At 40.1% G+C, this 15,663-nt stretch overlaps 1 protein-coding gene across 6 annotated transcripts in view; it reads left to right on the forward strand.

Moving 5' to 3' along the window:
- ATG7 (autophagy related 7) overlaps positions 1-15,663 on the forward strand; it is a 76,694-nt gene that overhangs the window by 43,320 nt on the left and 17,711 nt on the right. Inside the window, exon 18 of one of the 6 annotated variants that reach the window (XM_032121149.1) lies at positions 10,488-11,322. The exons of the other annotated variants lie outside the window; for them this stretch is intronic. Coding sequence (XP_031977040.1) covers positions 10,488-10,550 — 63 coding nt within the window. The 3' untranslated portion in view covers positions 10,551-11,322. Of the gene's footprint in view, positions 1-10,487; positions 11,323-15,663 lie in introns of those variants that run through there. 6 annotated transcript variants of the gene reach the window in all.

A 15,663-nucleotide genomic window follows, 5' to 3' on the forward strand; every position in this document is an offset into this window, starting at 1 on the left:
AGGGACATCACAGAATCAAAACTTCAACGTGCAAAAATCTGTTTGTTCTGGATGTCAGAGAGTTGGAGGGCAGAAGGGAGGAATGGCAATAATCTCTTGCCTAGATTATATGTTAGTGACAATTAGGAAAAATCTGTTGGTCCACAAAGCCCAAGAGCTGGGATTTCTCCTGCCCTGCAAGCCCTCAGCTCATTTTTCTCTCTGTATCCCACCCAAAGGTATTTTTAAAGCTGGATGGAGACAGCTCTCTGTCTCTTATTGTGCCTGGATTGACACAGTCACAGATGTCACTGCTATGCAAACCACTGCTATTATTTTTTCTCCTAAGTACTTTCCTGGTTTCCCTTTTGCTGTGACAATTTTGTCATTGTTGCTGGGAGCTGGAACTATTTCATTCATGGGCCACAAATGTTTTCTGTTAAGCATTCAAAACCTCCCATCCTCCTATTGTGCTTTTCCAGTTTACTATAAAGTGCTCCAGCCCCATCCAATAGAGTTTGGTTTAAACCTTCCTCTGTTCCTGTTATTTTTAACATTTTCTCAGTTTTGCTTTAGTTCTCCAAGATGGATCATTGCTGTGAATTTAGTGATGAAATCCTCCTGTCTCATTCACTTACTTCAATCCCATCTCTTGCTTCCTTTGTATTTCCCTGCATCCCAACACTTCTCCTCTCATGTCCTCTGTGGTCCATAATTTCTGTTTGGTTCACGCCTGCTCGCTTTGAATGTCTCCTTTGCATCCTCTGGATGTTGGATTTTAAGGGGGCATCTGCATGGCTTGAAATAAAAACATTAATCTTTTCATCTTCCAGATTTGCAAACTTACTTCAAGTTATTTCACAGTAAACTCTCAGAACCAACAGTTGTAGCTTCCTGTTATTTTTGTATTTTTTTGTCCTAATGGTAGTTGTGAGTTGATATAGGAATGCTTCTAAACAATTTACTTCTCAATAATGGACTTGGTTTTCTACCAGAATGTTCTAAAAAAACGCTGTTCATTACTGGCCCTTTTCCCCTGAGCACATTGTCATGTTAAAAAAAAACACCATAATTTTTCTCCAGTCTTTTTGTTCTTTCACAATAATCTGGTTGAGTAATGCAGCATTTATTCTATTTATGCTTGCAAACACTTCCATTTTAAACAGCTGCTAGACAAATGAATTGCACCAGTAATACCGTGGTGCTGTTATATTTAAAAGTATTTGGATTGTATTTAAATATTTAAATTTGTTCTTTACAAAGACTGGACTTAGGGTTAGGATCAGGTCCTGTGTTTTATTCCATTTGTTCCTTTAGTGACTTGCTGGCCTCACAGCACCATTGCCTTGCCCAGCATTTGTCCTCTTCTCCCTATAAAGTCAATTTACTATTCTGGTTGATTTTCCATTCTTCTTGTACAAACATGCAGCTCCCAATACTTGCATCCCCGTTGAGCAATAAGAAGTTGTCAGTACCTGTTTTTCCTGACTGTGGAGTATCAGGTGTAATTTAAGAGTCATTTTTGGGCAATATTCCTTCAGCCCATTGCCCCTTGTCAGCAGCCTCCCTCAACCCTGTGTGCCTGGGGAGTTATTCTAATCCACAGCTCTTGCCAAGGCCTGTTACCTCCAGATTTGACAATTGAACATCAAAAGTTACACTTTAAACACTAACATTTATATTTTTTTTTAAAAAAAGCCTTTTTTAATCTTGTTTTTTCTTTATCTTCTTCATAATGTAATTTCTTGGGAATTCAAGGCTGTCCACAGAATACTGATGGCCTGAGATACACCTTTTTTAGAAAATACTGTATTTGCATTGTCAGAATTAGATGTGTGCCCTCATTCAGACTAGTGAGTCCATCAGTTTCTGCCCCTGGTTTTTCTGTCAGGATTTTGTACAGGCCTTTCTGGACTTTTCACTGGAGGTTTTGCTGTTATTTCACCCCAGTTCCAAGGAAAGAGTGGAGCACAGGGAAAAGCTGAGCTGAATCTCTTGTGCTGAAGCTTTTGTGCTAAAGCTGCTGTTGGGCTCCTTGTGTGTTTTTATTACAAACCAGAGCATGTTGGCATCACTGACCGTTCCCAAATCTGTTTGCACCCCCCTCACAGAAACAAAAAGGAGAAGGAGCCCCTTCTATTCCCATTTTTTTGTCCAGCTCAGGTCTCTCCATGGCTTTTTATTGAGCAGAAGAGCCAAGGAAGTGAAATAGCAGAGAGGAGTTTGTCATCCTTGTTCTCACCATCGACTCCAGCACATTTAAAGTCGAGTTTTTATCTCTGGCAATTGAGTATCTCTTCACAGGAAAATACTGGAAGTTCTTGGAATTGCAAACATATCAGGCCACGAGCCAAGCTTTCCCTGGCTAGGCAGTGACAAAAGCTGCCAGTGGATCTGAGTTTTATGTGGTGTTTTTTTCTGTTGAGAAACTACTGTTTGTTCTCTCTGAGGTCATCAAAACTTATTGGAACTAGGATTTGATATTGGATTTTAATCATTGTTCCGGAGTTAAAATGGGAATTCTCACTTACAGAACACAGATCAGAGCTGAAGTTGTTCATCTGGAAATTTTAAATTAAGTTTTATCCCAGTGTATTAGTAATTTTAGCAGAGTGTTCTAATCCAGAATGAAAATCAGATGTGCTTCATGGAAACAGGGAAGTCCAGACAATGGGTATTGTGTTTAGGTTACAAGACTTGTGGTCTTCCTTTTTTTAATTTTATTTTCATTGTTTACATTGCAGGCAAGTCTTTGTTCATTTTAAGGAATAAAGCTAGTAGTGTTAAAGCACTATTTTTTTTAAAGTTTGTATCCAAAAATATTTCTCTTGAGTTGTATAAAAAAAAATCGGGTTTTCTAGAAATTCATTGCCCTCATGAACAGACTCCTGGTGAGTGAGGAATTTTTATGACTCCCTTAAAAAACAATTGCAAGCATTCCACAAATAAATAATGCATTGATTTGGGGGGGCATTTTAATGACTGTTGTATAATTATTTGTTCTCCAGTGTTTATTTCAGTGTGGTATGTTGTAATTTTTAACTTAGTTATCCTAAGAATTCTCTTGTACAGCGGAGAGAGCAGAGCTTTGGAGCAGGAGCCAGTTCCCAAGTGCAGACACAGGACTGACTGATATTCCATTGATTTCCACCAGTCCTGGAAGAAGAGCTGGAATAGTTCAGGCCAGCTGCTTTCTCCTTCTTTTTGCATCTTGTTTTGGCAATTCTGATCTCTTTTCCTCAGTTAGATTTTCCTCCTGTGTCTTTCATTAATAAATTTCACGTGTGATTTTTCCTTTGTTTTACTTTTCTCCTTTCAGGGCTGTTTTTGCTGAATAGTTGACCGTAGTCACAGCTCCATTGGAGTTGGCTTTTCCCCTGTCCCAAACCCTTGGGAGTGACAGTTCTGATTTTCCTGGCACAATGATGCAGTGCCCCGTTCATGCACACAGCAGCAGAAACCCTGACATTGCACAAGATGCTTGATTGTAAAATTGGGATAAGGGGGACTGAACATCTCTGGATTGCTCCTTGTCCCAGAGGGAGCAGCAGTTGCCTGCCCATTGTTGCTTTTGCACAGGATTTGCTTTCTGCTGCTCAATCTGCAAATAATCCAGCAGATGCTGTTATCACCACAAGTACAGTTTGTGATTCAGCTCACGCTCAGTTGCTGCAGTGTTTTTGCTGATTTGGAGTCACATCAATAATGTTTTGTTCACCCAGAGGAGAGCTCAGAGGGAAAATGCTAACGTTTAGAAACTGAAAGATGTTGTGCAGCCAGGATGAACCTGGTGCTCGGCGTTTCAGATGTTTGGGGTTAATTTCCTCTCTGTCAAACCTCTGTGTGTGTCACTTACGTTCTCAGCAAGTTTTTCCTCAGCTCCTTTAATCCATGAGGTGGAAATGTTGCAGTTTTTTACAGAAAAAAGCAGATTAACTGGCAGCTTTAGTGCTTGCAGCAGTTCTTGGTGTGTGTTTGGGAGCAGGAGGTGGCTGAGCAGAGAGAGCGAACGTTCCTTCTGTGTGTGCACGTAAATAAGGCAATATAAATATGGGCAGTACTGACATCAGTGCAGAGGCTGATCAGATTTTGTCAGTCCTTTCTCATTCAAGGGAGCCTGGCAGACTTTCAAAGGTTGCTGCTGTCAGAAAATGATGAAACAAAAAAAATACAAATCAAAGATTCCGTGATCTCCTTCCAACTCTGCAAGAGCATAAAGTCACTGTGTAAGAAACCAGATCACTTCTCAATTTTCCAGAGCAGCACAGGTACAGCATCAGAAAGCAGAGCTGACAGGGCTGCTCTGATGTTCAGGGGCTCAGGGAGGGAGCAGGATGCTGTGGAGCAACATTATTCCCTGGGACTTGCCCGCTCTCTGTTACAAACATGCTCACAAGGGTTCCTTATTTTTCTGTCTGCATCAGTATTTCTGACTGTGACAAAGTGATTTATGTCACAGTTCAGCACTGGCTTGGCCTCAGCAAAAAGATCAAAGAAATGGGTGTAAACATCAGAGCAAGAATAAGTAGGTGTCCAAAATGGGGTCTCGTTGGGTGTTTTTAGAAGGTGAAGTGAAGCTGGGTTTGTGTAAGTTCAAACTTGGCAGGACCCTATGATTTCTAATTAATTGATGAATTTTACAGAGGTTTTATTTCATCAACATAAAAACTCTTAGCAAAAGATAAATGTTTTTATTGTAGAGGAGCTGAGCAATCAACTTCTTTGTGTACCTCTCCACGCTGGGGTTTCTGCAAAACCCCCAGCAGCAGAAAGAGAGTCATTGAAAAGCAGAGCCTCTTGCTGCTTTATTGCTCTACTAAAAATGGGTATTTGTACTTTTTAGTCACTAAAGAATCATTGGAGGGCTTTAGAAGCACTCAGCAGTTTAGGGCTATGACTGTCCCAACTCATGGAGTGGGTGGGATGCTGCCAGCAGCCACGGGCCTGTTCCCACACATCCGAGGACAAGCCCAGAACGCTGATGCTGAGTGGGGAATCTCCCAGCCTCTCTGCTGACTGGGACGTGACTTGGGGAGAGCCACTGGTGCTGAGCAGTGTGTCAGCCCTTCCAAGGGAGTTAAAGCAGAGGGGAGCAAACTTGGGATGAAACTTGGGTGTCATCTGTTAATAACACAATACTGAAACTAAGGACCTTTCCAAATTCCAGTTGCAGTGTCTTCAGTTTTACTCAGCTCTATCTTAAAGCTACATGCACGCTGATCTGAAATAATTTCATTTATTTTGCAAACTCCTTGAAAATTTTATTATTTAACTCTCCAAACAGTTCTGCCAGCAGGGAGATTTCTTGCTGCTTTCTTTTACGATAGAAAAGCTAGTGCATGAGTGGATTATCACAGAGAAAGCAACGTGCTCCCGTTGTATTTCCCTCGGAGTTCTTCCCAATCCAAAGTGAATGTGCAGCCTCTGTTTGAAATAATTAGCCGTGGTTTGCTGGGGGAATTTTGGGACTTTCATGTTGCACTAGCTTTTGATCAAAATTTCCCTGCACTGCCTTGTTTAATTCTGGCCATCTGGATTAAAAGGCTCTCTTAATCTTAAATACAGATTGTAACTCTTTCTTTTGGAGTGCGCTGCCATAAAATTCGGGCGCGTTTCCAGCTTTCTTCATTAAAGCTTTCTTTATTATGGTTTGTCGGCCATTAAATGATTGTTATGCACAATGGGCACTTGATCATAATTTGCTGGAGCTGGGAATCAGTTACAGCAGTAATGCAGTTCTGTAATTAAAAGAAAGCGTGTTTATACCTGCCAGCATCTCCTGAGAGCTGCTGAGGGTGAGGAGAAAACAGAGTTGAAAGGCAACAATTTCTGCTAATAAGACATTTAAGGGCTTGGATCTACCAGTGTTTTGTGCTGTGCTGTGGAAGTGTGATTTTTTTTTTTTCCATAATCACTGGGTTTGAACCAAAATCTGTGGTTTGAGACAGGGATAAAAGGGCTGTTTTATTTGCCATAAATCTTCTCCCATCTTTTATTTCTGTTTGGGGTTTAGAAAGGAACGTGCATTCCTCGCAGAGAAGGAGCAATTGGGGATCCTCGAATCCTCTCCCAGTTTTGTTTCTGCTCTTGTGTGGCTTTTATCAGGGAGCTCAATCTCACTCTTACTGGTTTTTTCACCTGTAAAGTTTGAAAAATTGTGAGAAAATTGCTAGCTTTGAAATTATTTTAAAAGGGAGTTTTGTAGGTGTTTGTGCCATTTACTTTTATATTTTGGCTGTTGGGAAATGGAAAGAAGTGTCAGTTTGACCAAGCTGCACAGTTGAACTGTTATGGACGAGTGTGGCATAGCTGATGATGTAATTTAATCTGATTTTAGCAGTATGTTATGGATAACCTAAAGTAGATACATGATAATTTCATAAACATTAGAAAATATTTCCTTGTAACATTGAAGTTATGCAGCAGCTTTCTATAGTTTTTTTCCTGAACTTGTGTCTGCCCTTTCTCCTAAAATTCCATCTTTGAGATGCCTTCTAAAAAATCTGCACCTGGAAAACTTTAGTGGGAGCTGAGCTGGTGGATGTTTGGTGAGATGAAGCTGCTAAATGAAATCATTTCATTTTCGATTTTACAAGCATCTGTTTGGCTGAAAACAATTTTCTGCCCCAGCTGAGAACTCGAGAGATGCAAATGCTGTGAGTGCAACAAATTCTTGTCTTGCCATGAACCATTGGTCTGCAGGAACTGTGCACACAGGAGGTCAGGAGTTTGCTTTTTAACATCTCTCAATTTGATCTCAAATTGGAGCTCTCAAATTAATAATTAAAACATTCCTGATGGACTAAAATAGATGAATAATGTAGGTTGTGGACTAAGCAAGACTGTGCAAAAATCGAGGAAACCTGCAGAATTTAAGTGCTCTCTCCCACAATTCTAATCAGAATTCTAACAACAATTGCAATCAACAAAACCAGTTCTAATCAGAGTTGTTGATGATTTAATCAGGAGTTTTCAGTCTTGCTAAACAAGTGAGGAACACAGACTGGAATAAAACCAGGACTTTATGATTCTGCTGTTCCTCAGCAGGGGAGCCCTGACATTGTGGTGGACGCACAACTGAGATGTGGAAGTCTTCTGAGGAAAATTTTAATAGCTTGGAAATTCAGAGTTACCTGAAAAATCCTTTCTGTTCCTTTTTATGAGGGTTTTGTTTTTGTTTTTGTTTTTTTTAATACCTTTGTTGATTTTGGAAAAAGTAGAAGGCTTTCCTTGTGAATCTCATCTTCTCAATGGCAAGCCCTTGCAGTGTCTTTGCCAATAGTTTATTTCACATGTATTCAGTCCAGTTTTCTTTTCACATATGTGAAACAACGTTTTGGCAAGTGGTAAACAAAATATATACAGCGAAGAGAAAGAGACTTGTGCTTTTTATTTAAAGTGAAAAGATACACTTTATGAAATAAGCCTTCCATTGAAGTGAATATGAATAATTAAAGCTAAAATAAATAAGATCTTATAAGAGATTGCACAGCAATTATGTAACTTTTAAGAAAGGAGAGTTGATGGTAATGAAGTCTTTTCACTTGACTGGGTTTTTCTTGGAAAAGTGCAGTATCATGTGATGAGGTACCACAGTGTGTGAGAGCAGTTTGCTGGTACAAGATCCAAACATCACAAAGGCATTTCCAGAGCCCAGATGTTTATCAGTTCTCTCTTCTGGAAGGGAGCAGGGAGGTTTTTATTCCAGGTTTGCTGAGTGGTTCTCCACGGTGGGCATTTGTCCAGGGGGACTGGGCACTTGTGCATGGCCCACAGAGCATTTATGGTCGAGGAAGGAAAGATGCCCCTGTGGCTCCCTGGAAACTGTGAGAAAATCTATCCCGAGCTATTCCTGGGTCAGGAAATACTGGGCATGGCTGTGCTGCACTGTGGGCCCTGCAAAGCCTCTGATCCTTTGGGAATTACAGCACCTTTGGGATTTAGCCAAGCCCTCCTTTCCTCTTCGCAGTTTTCTGAGCTGACTGAGGGACTCATTAAGGCAGCAGTTAAAATACAAACATGCTGAGTTTTTAGGATTTTGGACCTCTCTAAGAATTTGACCCACATCTGACAGTTCATGAATGTTTTCCTGTTATATTGAATGTGAACTGAAGCAAATCAGGAGTGTCCCCAGAGTGTTTATCTGACCCCCAGAGATATTCTGAGGTGATTTGTTTTATCATTGGCTCAGCTGGTCAGAGCAAGGTGCTAAAAACAGCAAAGTTGTGGGTTTGGTCCCTGTGTGGGCCATTCCCTCAAGAGATGGACTTATATTATCATAACTAAAGATACACTTAAGATATTTTAATCACATATCTCCTTGTCTGCTTTCGCAGAATAACTGAGATTTATTAAGTTGATTTAGATGCCTAATCCTACCAGATAACATGATAATTTCAGGGGAGAAGGGAAGCTAGAAAGCAAGCAAAACCTAGTTTAAAATATACAAAAAAAGATGTCAAAACAAACCCAAGTGCTGGTCTTTATTTGCTGTGTGATAGTTGTAGTACCAAAGCAGAAAACAAATGACATTGAAACTGCATATTCTGAGCTGGCCATGCATTCTTTTACCATTTATTTCTATAATCCAGCAAAAGAGAGATATTTTTCCAAAAAACTTCTTTACCATCTATTTCAGCATTGCTGTGTTTGCTGTGCTTGGTTGGAAGTGTAGCTGTACTTGATTTGACATGGGCAGTTACAGTCTGACAACACCACAACAAAAATTCATGGCGAATTAAATGATGTTTTGGTTCCTTTTAGTTCTGAAATGTATATGTCAACCTATAATTGTAGCAAATAGAAGAATGTTTTTACAGGAACATGCAGGATCTTGGTGCTAATCAGATATGTTGAGGTCACTCCTATGCAAATATTGTGAGGTTTTGGAGGGTCTTTGTATAAAACCTGCTACCACAAGCCAAGGGTTTGCTTTCAAAAATCCAAATCAAAGAGTTGCTGAGGGCTGTGGCTCTCTCAAAAAGGCTCATTTGAGCTTTCCTGTTGTGGTTATTGATAATAAAGTCAGGATTTAAGGCAAGGTCTTTTCATGACTGCAAGTCTAAAATTAATTTATTCCTGCAGTACTTTCCAAAGTGCAGGCAGATCCTGTTACCCGTATTTAATGTAGGCATCTGTAACAACCAATTGCTGAAAAATTAGAATTTAAAGATATTATGGTATTTCTCTCTAATGTCATAAGGTGCAGTTCCTTTGCAGCCACTGTCCCATTCCAAGGGCTGTGTTTCTCTTGAATCATTTCAAACAATTTCCATCTTTCCAGGTAACTTTACAAAATACAGCTCTGTTTGATTTGTTCTGCGGGAGGGAATTAGAGGAGATAACATCTGAAGCATTTATGTGATGCTTGCAGTACAACTGTGTCTTTTTGAAGGATTAATTTGAGAAGTGAAGCCTCTGGGGGGGATTTCTCAATATCTATCAGAATTTTCACACGCAGGCATCTTGAGCTCCTTGAAGTTACTCAATGCCAGTCAATATCTTCAGGTTATAAATTAGTTCCTAATTAACATAATGGAATTTTGACAGAAATTCATGAAGTCTTGAGAGCTCTTGCTTGTGCAGCAGACTTTTCCCACCTGTCCTCTATAACTTCTCTTGGGAAAATCACAGAAATTCAAACTTAATAAGCAAGAGTGCTGCAGGTATTACAAGATTTAATTCCTAATTGCATCGTCCTACACTTCAGCTCAGTCACCGTGTCTCAAGTGTCAGTGGTTTCACACCATTCTCACATTCCCCTCTCCCAGGAGGAAGAAATGGAAGAAATACAAAGAAATTGTACTTTCAGCAGCTGGGACCCCAATATTGTCACTTCTCCTTCAGTTCACTGAGAAATGCTGTTCTTTAGGGAAATCTGTCACATTTTGCTGCCTAGCAGAGAAAAGACACTTTAGCAGTGAAGATGTAGGTGACAAATTCACTTTGGTATTTATCTTTGTTATGTTTTGTTGCTAAGGAAAGGATTTGAAAAATCCAAGCATAAAAACTCTGTTGGAAGTGGCTGAAATCTATTTTTCTCCATTCAACAGTCAAATGTATTAAAATTCCGATGTATTAAAATATTCATCTTCAGCTATTTTGGGGTTTTTTTTGTGGGGTAAAAATAGCACTAAGTGCAGATTTGGACAGTGCCTCTTGTATGCACTTAGCTCCTGAACTGTGCTACCACGTGCTGCTGCCAGTGACATTCCTGCTGCTGTTTGAAGGGAGGTTTTGTTGTTAATTCTTCAGCCAAACTGCTGGAGTTTCACATCTGTAAAGCCTCGTATCACGATTTAAACAGAGCAGTGCCAGGGTAGAAACGTCAGGCAAACAACCCAAACCTGAAAGCAGGACGTTGTCTCACCCTCTGCGTGGGGACTCAGCATTTTGGGAGCTCTGATGTTGTTATTCAGCAAATATTTGAGTGAGAGCACAGGAGGAGGGGTTTGGCTGGTGGCTCCCAGCTCCTCCACACAACAGGAGCCCTCACTTGTCATTTCCAGGCAGAGCCACAGGAAAGCAGTTTGTCAAAATCAACCCAGCAAGGACACACGACTGCAAAATAAACTCCGAGCAAGGCTTGCAGTTCACTCATGAAAACTTGCTGCAGATGCATCTGCCTGGTGTTCCCTGAGGAGCAAACGTGGAGCTCATCCTTCCCCCCTTGTCCTCCTCCTGCTCCTTCCCTGCTCATCCCAGCGTGGTTGGAGGCTCCTGGTGCAATTCCAGGCTGCCAGGACATGGTTTTATTCTTATTCTGCTCTGTTTTGGCTTTTTAGTTCATTGGCCAACTACCTGTGAATCAGAGCTGGAGCTTGTGGCACTGTGGGCCTCGGGAATGTGGGAGACAGATGGAATTCTTTGTTGGAGGGCTTGGTTTTGTTTTGTACGGAGACTTCTCTGGCGCTGGGTTATGTAAGATGCTGACCAAAATCGAGCATGTTAGAATGTATTTGCACGTAGAAACTCAGGCTTCTATTGTATGTGGTGGTTTGAAAATTAACAGGGAAAACCTTCTCTGAAAAGGCTTAGTCAGTGCTGATTTTGGGAGTATTTGTGCTGTCATGCTGTCTTTGTTTTAGTTGTCTTAAATAGAGAAATATATAGCAATCAGGGAGTTGTTCTGTGTTATATCCAAGTTGTCTTTTGGGGGATTTTCATAATTAGGAGTGTGGGATATTTTGATACTTAAAGCAAAAGAAAAAAAGGAGCTGTCATTTGACTGTAAAAATACTCTTTTTCATTTTCTGCCAGAAGGAAAGTAATCTTAAATTGAGAGGTGTCTTTGCTTGTTTGGACTTGTTGGTCTTAACTAAATAAAACAACCTCTTACCTCTTTGTTTTGACGGTGTTTTTCCTCATAGTACGGTTCCACCTGTCCGTTGTTGCCTTTATAGGGTTTGTTATGCTATTGTTTAGAGGGAAGTCACACCCTTGAATGAGTACTGAAACCTGGTTTCTGATTGGGGTTAAACTTAAAGAAAAGGAGCACTTCACAGGACAGGCTTCGTTTGTGTGAGGCTGAACAAAAATCATTCTGCTGTTGTGAATAAAAAAACTTCAGTCATAAATATTTGTGACTTTACAAAGCAAAAGTCTTGGGTTTTGTTCACAGGAGTGTGGTGACTGTTGAGATTTTGATTTTAAATTTCCAATGCAAGCAGAGGGGTCTTCATTCTGAGGGAACTTCTCATAGGATGCTGAGGAGTGGGTTTGGTTTTAAAAGTGGTTTCATTCCACACTTTCACACTCGTATCTAATTTAATTTTTTTTCTAAATAATCCCACAGTTAAGCTGCTGCACTTGGAACACAACATTTCTGTCTTTCTAAGCAGAAAACTCTGTCAAAGGTGGGGAAGCAAAAGGGTGAAGGCAGTGATGTTATCCCAGGAGGAGAAGGTTTAAATGGGATGAGTTTCCCGTAGAGTAAATGACCTCCAGGTGTCCCTAACTGAATTTCTTCTATAATTCTAAGCAAAACTCGAATAATTCACACATAGATCTGTCACTGTATTCAGTTCTTGTATTTCACTAAGCCTGCACTTGTGAAAGCTTTCGTCATTTCCAACATTTGAGCTACACTGAAGTCTCACCTTGAGCTTAAGTGTTCAGCCATGATTTTGAGTGAGCACAAATAAGAGTTCACCTTGATGGTATTGCTTAATTAAGTTTTTAATAGCACTTCCCTAAGAATCATTTGAAAACTTTTTAATTCATAGATTTGGAGCTGATGGCTTGGAGGGTGAATGGTTTTTTTCTGCAGTAGGAATGAGCTGATTTTGTGGATGGTTGGACATTCAGACACATTCTAACAGGGTTGTTTGTAATACAGGATGTGGTACTAGAAAACAAATGTTATTGTCCATATCAACTATTTGTGAATATCCTATTCTGAAATTGGGAGCTGTGTTGACACGTGCAAAAACCCCCAAAATCCTACTTTTTTTTGCTAAACTTCAGCTTTATAATTATTGGAGCTATCTCTGGTTTGAAAGCCCTCCAGTCTTGCCCTGCTGTTTCTGCTTTGTCAGGATGAGAAGTTTTAGAAAATAATTGCTGTTCTAAATTGGAAAAAAAAAAAAAGAAAAAAGAAAGAAGTCCTAGTGGACAGCATTGTTCCCTTCTCTGGCTTCCTTTTTGGAGCAGTAATTTATGCTCACAGTTCTGGTGCTTTCTGCTGCTGGGAGCAGACTGACAATTCTATAACCCTTGCATTTTCCTCATTAATGGAATATACTGTGCAGCAGACGAGGTTGGTGTGGGCATGGCAGGACTGCCCAGTGCCCAGATCTCTGAGTGCAGAGCTCACCACGTTCTTTTGGGGCTCAGCCCATGTTTTACTGCTTTCTGTGCATGGACAAAAACAGCTTCAAACTGTGCTGAGCAAGTCCAAACTGCGTTGAAACCACATAGGAACAAACACACAAAACCAGTTTGGAACATGTTGAAAATTTTATAAGGGAGCCAGAGGAAGTTTTGCTATTGAGTTTCACCCAGGTTCAAGCCCTTCTTCATCTCTTTGGAAACTGGCTCAGCTCGTGTGATTTTGGAGATAATCTAAGGGAATAGCATGACAATGGCAGCAATTTTGGTGAACTTGGGAGCTGCATAACCTTCCATAATTTTCACTGTGATCTCCATAACCTGTTTTCCATGCAAATCACATGCAAGGGAACTTGTGTCCTTCGAAAGAAATAAATATTCAGGTGTGTTGAGAAGCTGATAAAAGATTCATCAGTTTGTGTTTACAGGTACAGAAAAAGCTTCAGCAATTTAGAATACACACTTCAGGCTTGACGGTGTGGAAGTGGAGAGTTCTAGCACAGGGTATTCCAGAGGAAATTCCAAGCTGTGCACTTAGGAATTAATGGCACTAATTAAAGCACTGGTTAAAAATGTGCCCATTAATCACGTGGAGGGCAGATGGAGATGTACAGCTTTATTTGAAAGTTTAGCAGGATGTTATGTGGTGTTGAACAGGAATATTTTTGAGTTTCCCTTTCACTACATGAATAATTGAAAATCGGTTCTGGCTATTCCTGCTGGAAATAGGTTATAAACTAAATTGCTTTTCTAGATTAACTGGGAATGCAGCTTTTAAAAGTACCCCTGGGTGTAAATAATGCAGGGCTTGTTTAAACTCTAGTTTAAGCCACCCACAAAACAGTGAAAAACACGGATAATGTGTCCTAGCCCTTAAGTTTTTTGGGGAAAAGGCTCTCAGTTTCCTTGGCAGACTTGTATTTGACACTCAGAGCCTGTATCTAAATCCAATACATATCCATATATTGATTCAGGTCCTGGAACTTTTTTATAACCCAGTGAAATGGTGAAAGATCCATGGTTTCTGAGCTAATTTTCAGCACGTGTTGCAGTATTGTGTCGTGCACCGTTGAAATCCGTAACTCTCAAAAGCAGTGTTCAAATGGTTCCTGTTTTCTGTGGGTTTGCTTAACCTGGGAACAGATTTGGAGACTCAAACAGAATCGACTTCAGCTCCTTTTCCCTCTTTGCCTCAGGCTGCCAAATCAACTTTGCCATTCTCTGCATGGGTACCCTGACAAGAAGCCCCCGTTTCCTGCTCTCAGTTCTTGTGAGGGTGAGCTGGGTGACTCCCCATGAAAATGAGGTGCTGTGAGTTCCTTCCCAGGCAGCAGCCACATCTCCCTACTCCAGGAAACACCACCCACTATTGTTTGCAGATCTGATGTGCATTAGGTGATTTAATTGGGATACAGTCATTCAAACCAGAAGTTCTTTTGCTCCCCACAAAAGCACTGTATTTTTTCTTGTAATATGTATGCAAATCTTAAAACCAATTAAAATAGTCACATGGTTAGCATGGTTAGAAGTAGACACAGAGATTTCAGAATTACATTGGAATTTTATCACATCTGTATTATTATATTATCTATATTGATGGCTCACTGTAGAATATTTGGTGGTTCTTGCCACATTATTGGCTGTTAACACTAAGTGTTCTTAGGCAGGATAAAGAGTTGTTGTTTTAACATCATAATTCCTTATGAACAGAGTATTAGAATATTATTCCCTGATTTCTTACTAACCCTCAATTTACAGATGCTTCATTTTTGTTTTGGTTGTTTTTTGTTTTGGTTTTTTTTTCAGATCAGTTCACAGCTCTGGCAACTGGTTTTAAATTTTGCATTTTAAGTAAAAAATTGGGTTGGGTTAGTTCTCAAAAACCCTTGACATAATGGAAAGGAGATTTTAAGATGGGTTAAGTATGAGGATGGAGACTATGTGCTGGTCTTTGTGTCTGTAACAGAGACAGCGTGATGGGGAAACTGATATTTATAGAAATCTTGGAGCTTTCAACAGAGTGGAGAAATTGAAATTCTGGAGAATTCATGCATGTAAATAATCCAGCAAGAGAAAAAAGCAAGATTACAAGAAATGCTGTTATGTCTAATAATCTTTTAAAAATGTATTCATGCAGGATCTCTCAGAGCTCTGGAGTGGTTGTGCTGAGGATTTGCTTTCATTTATCTTTTCACTTGTGCACTCTGCAAATGCATCAAACTATGCAGATATGAGAAATGCTTGATGCTTTTTCTCTTTCCCCCAGAAGCCTTCAGCTGTCCTCACTGCTCAGCTTCTAATCCTATCTGTGATTCTAAAAAAACCTGGAAAGCAAATTGTTCTACTATGTGGTGCCCTGAAAATATAAGGACGTGGTGGTAACCAGCCACCATGGAAAAAAGTTATAGTTTCCACTCTAATTATTACTTGGTACTTTTAGAAAGTAGTGGTAACAATACCCTCAACGTTTTACTTTTTTTTTTTTATTCTTGTTTTTCATTGGAGCAATAGAATTAATTTTTGAAAAGTAAATATCCTAGCTTATCTTGAGCAGGATTCTTCCTCAAGGGGAAAACCTTGCTAAGTTCATGAACTTCTTCCAACCATAGGATTAAGATCTTGCTGGGCCAGATTTATCAAAGACGTTATTCCATTAGTGAAGATGAGAAACTGAGCAGTGTTTCAGCCCTGCTAAGTCTTTACAAGCTTCTGATTTGAATGCTTGCAGGAACAGGAATGTTGGCTAATGAAATGTGGGGAACATGTTAGTGCCTCTGCCAAGCAGCATCACTGTGCACGTCAGCTGGAAAAGAAATGCCAGATCCTGGGATGAGTCTGGGAGTCTGCAAATAAATA

This window comes from Corvus moneduloides, chromosome 11 (assembly GCF_009650955.1).
Source record: "Corvus moneduloides isolate bCorMon1 chromosome 11, bCorMon1.pri, whole genome shotgun sequence".
Classification (NCBI taxonomy): Eukaryota; Metazoa; Chordata; class Aves; order Passeriformes; family Corvidae; genus Corvus; species Corvus moneduloides.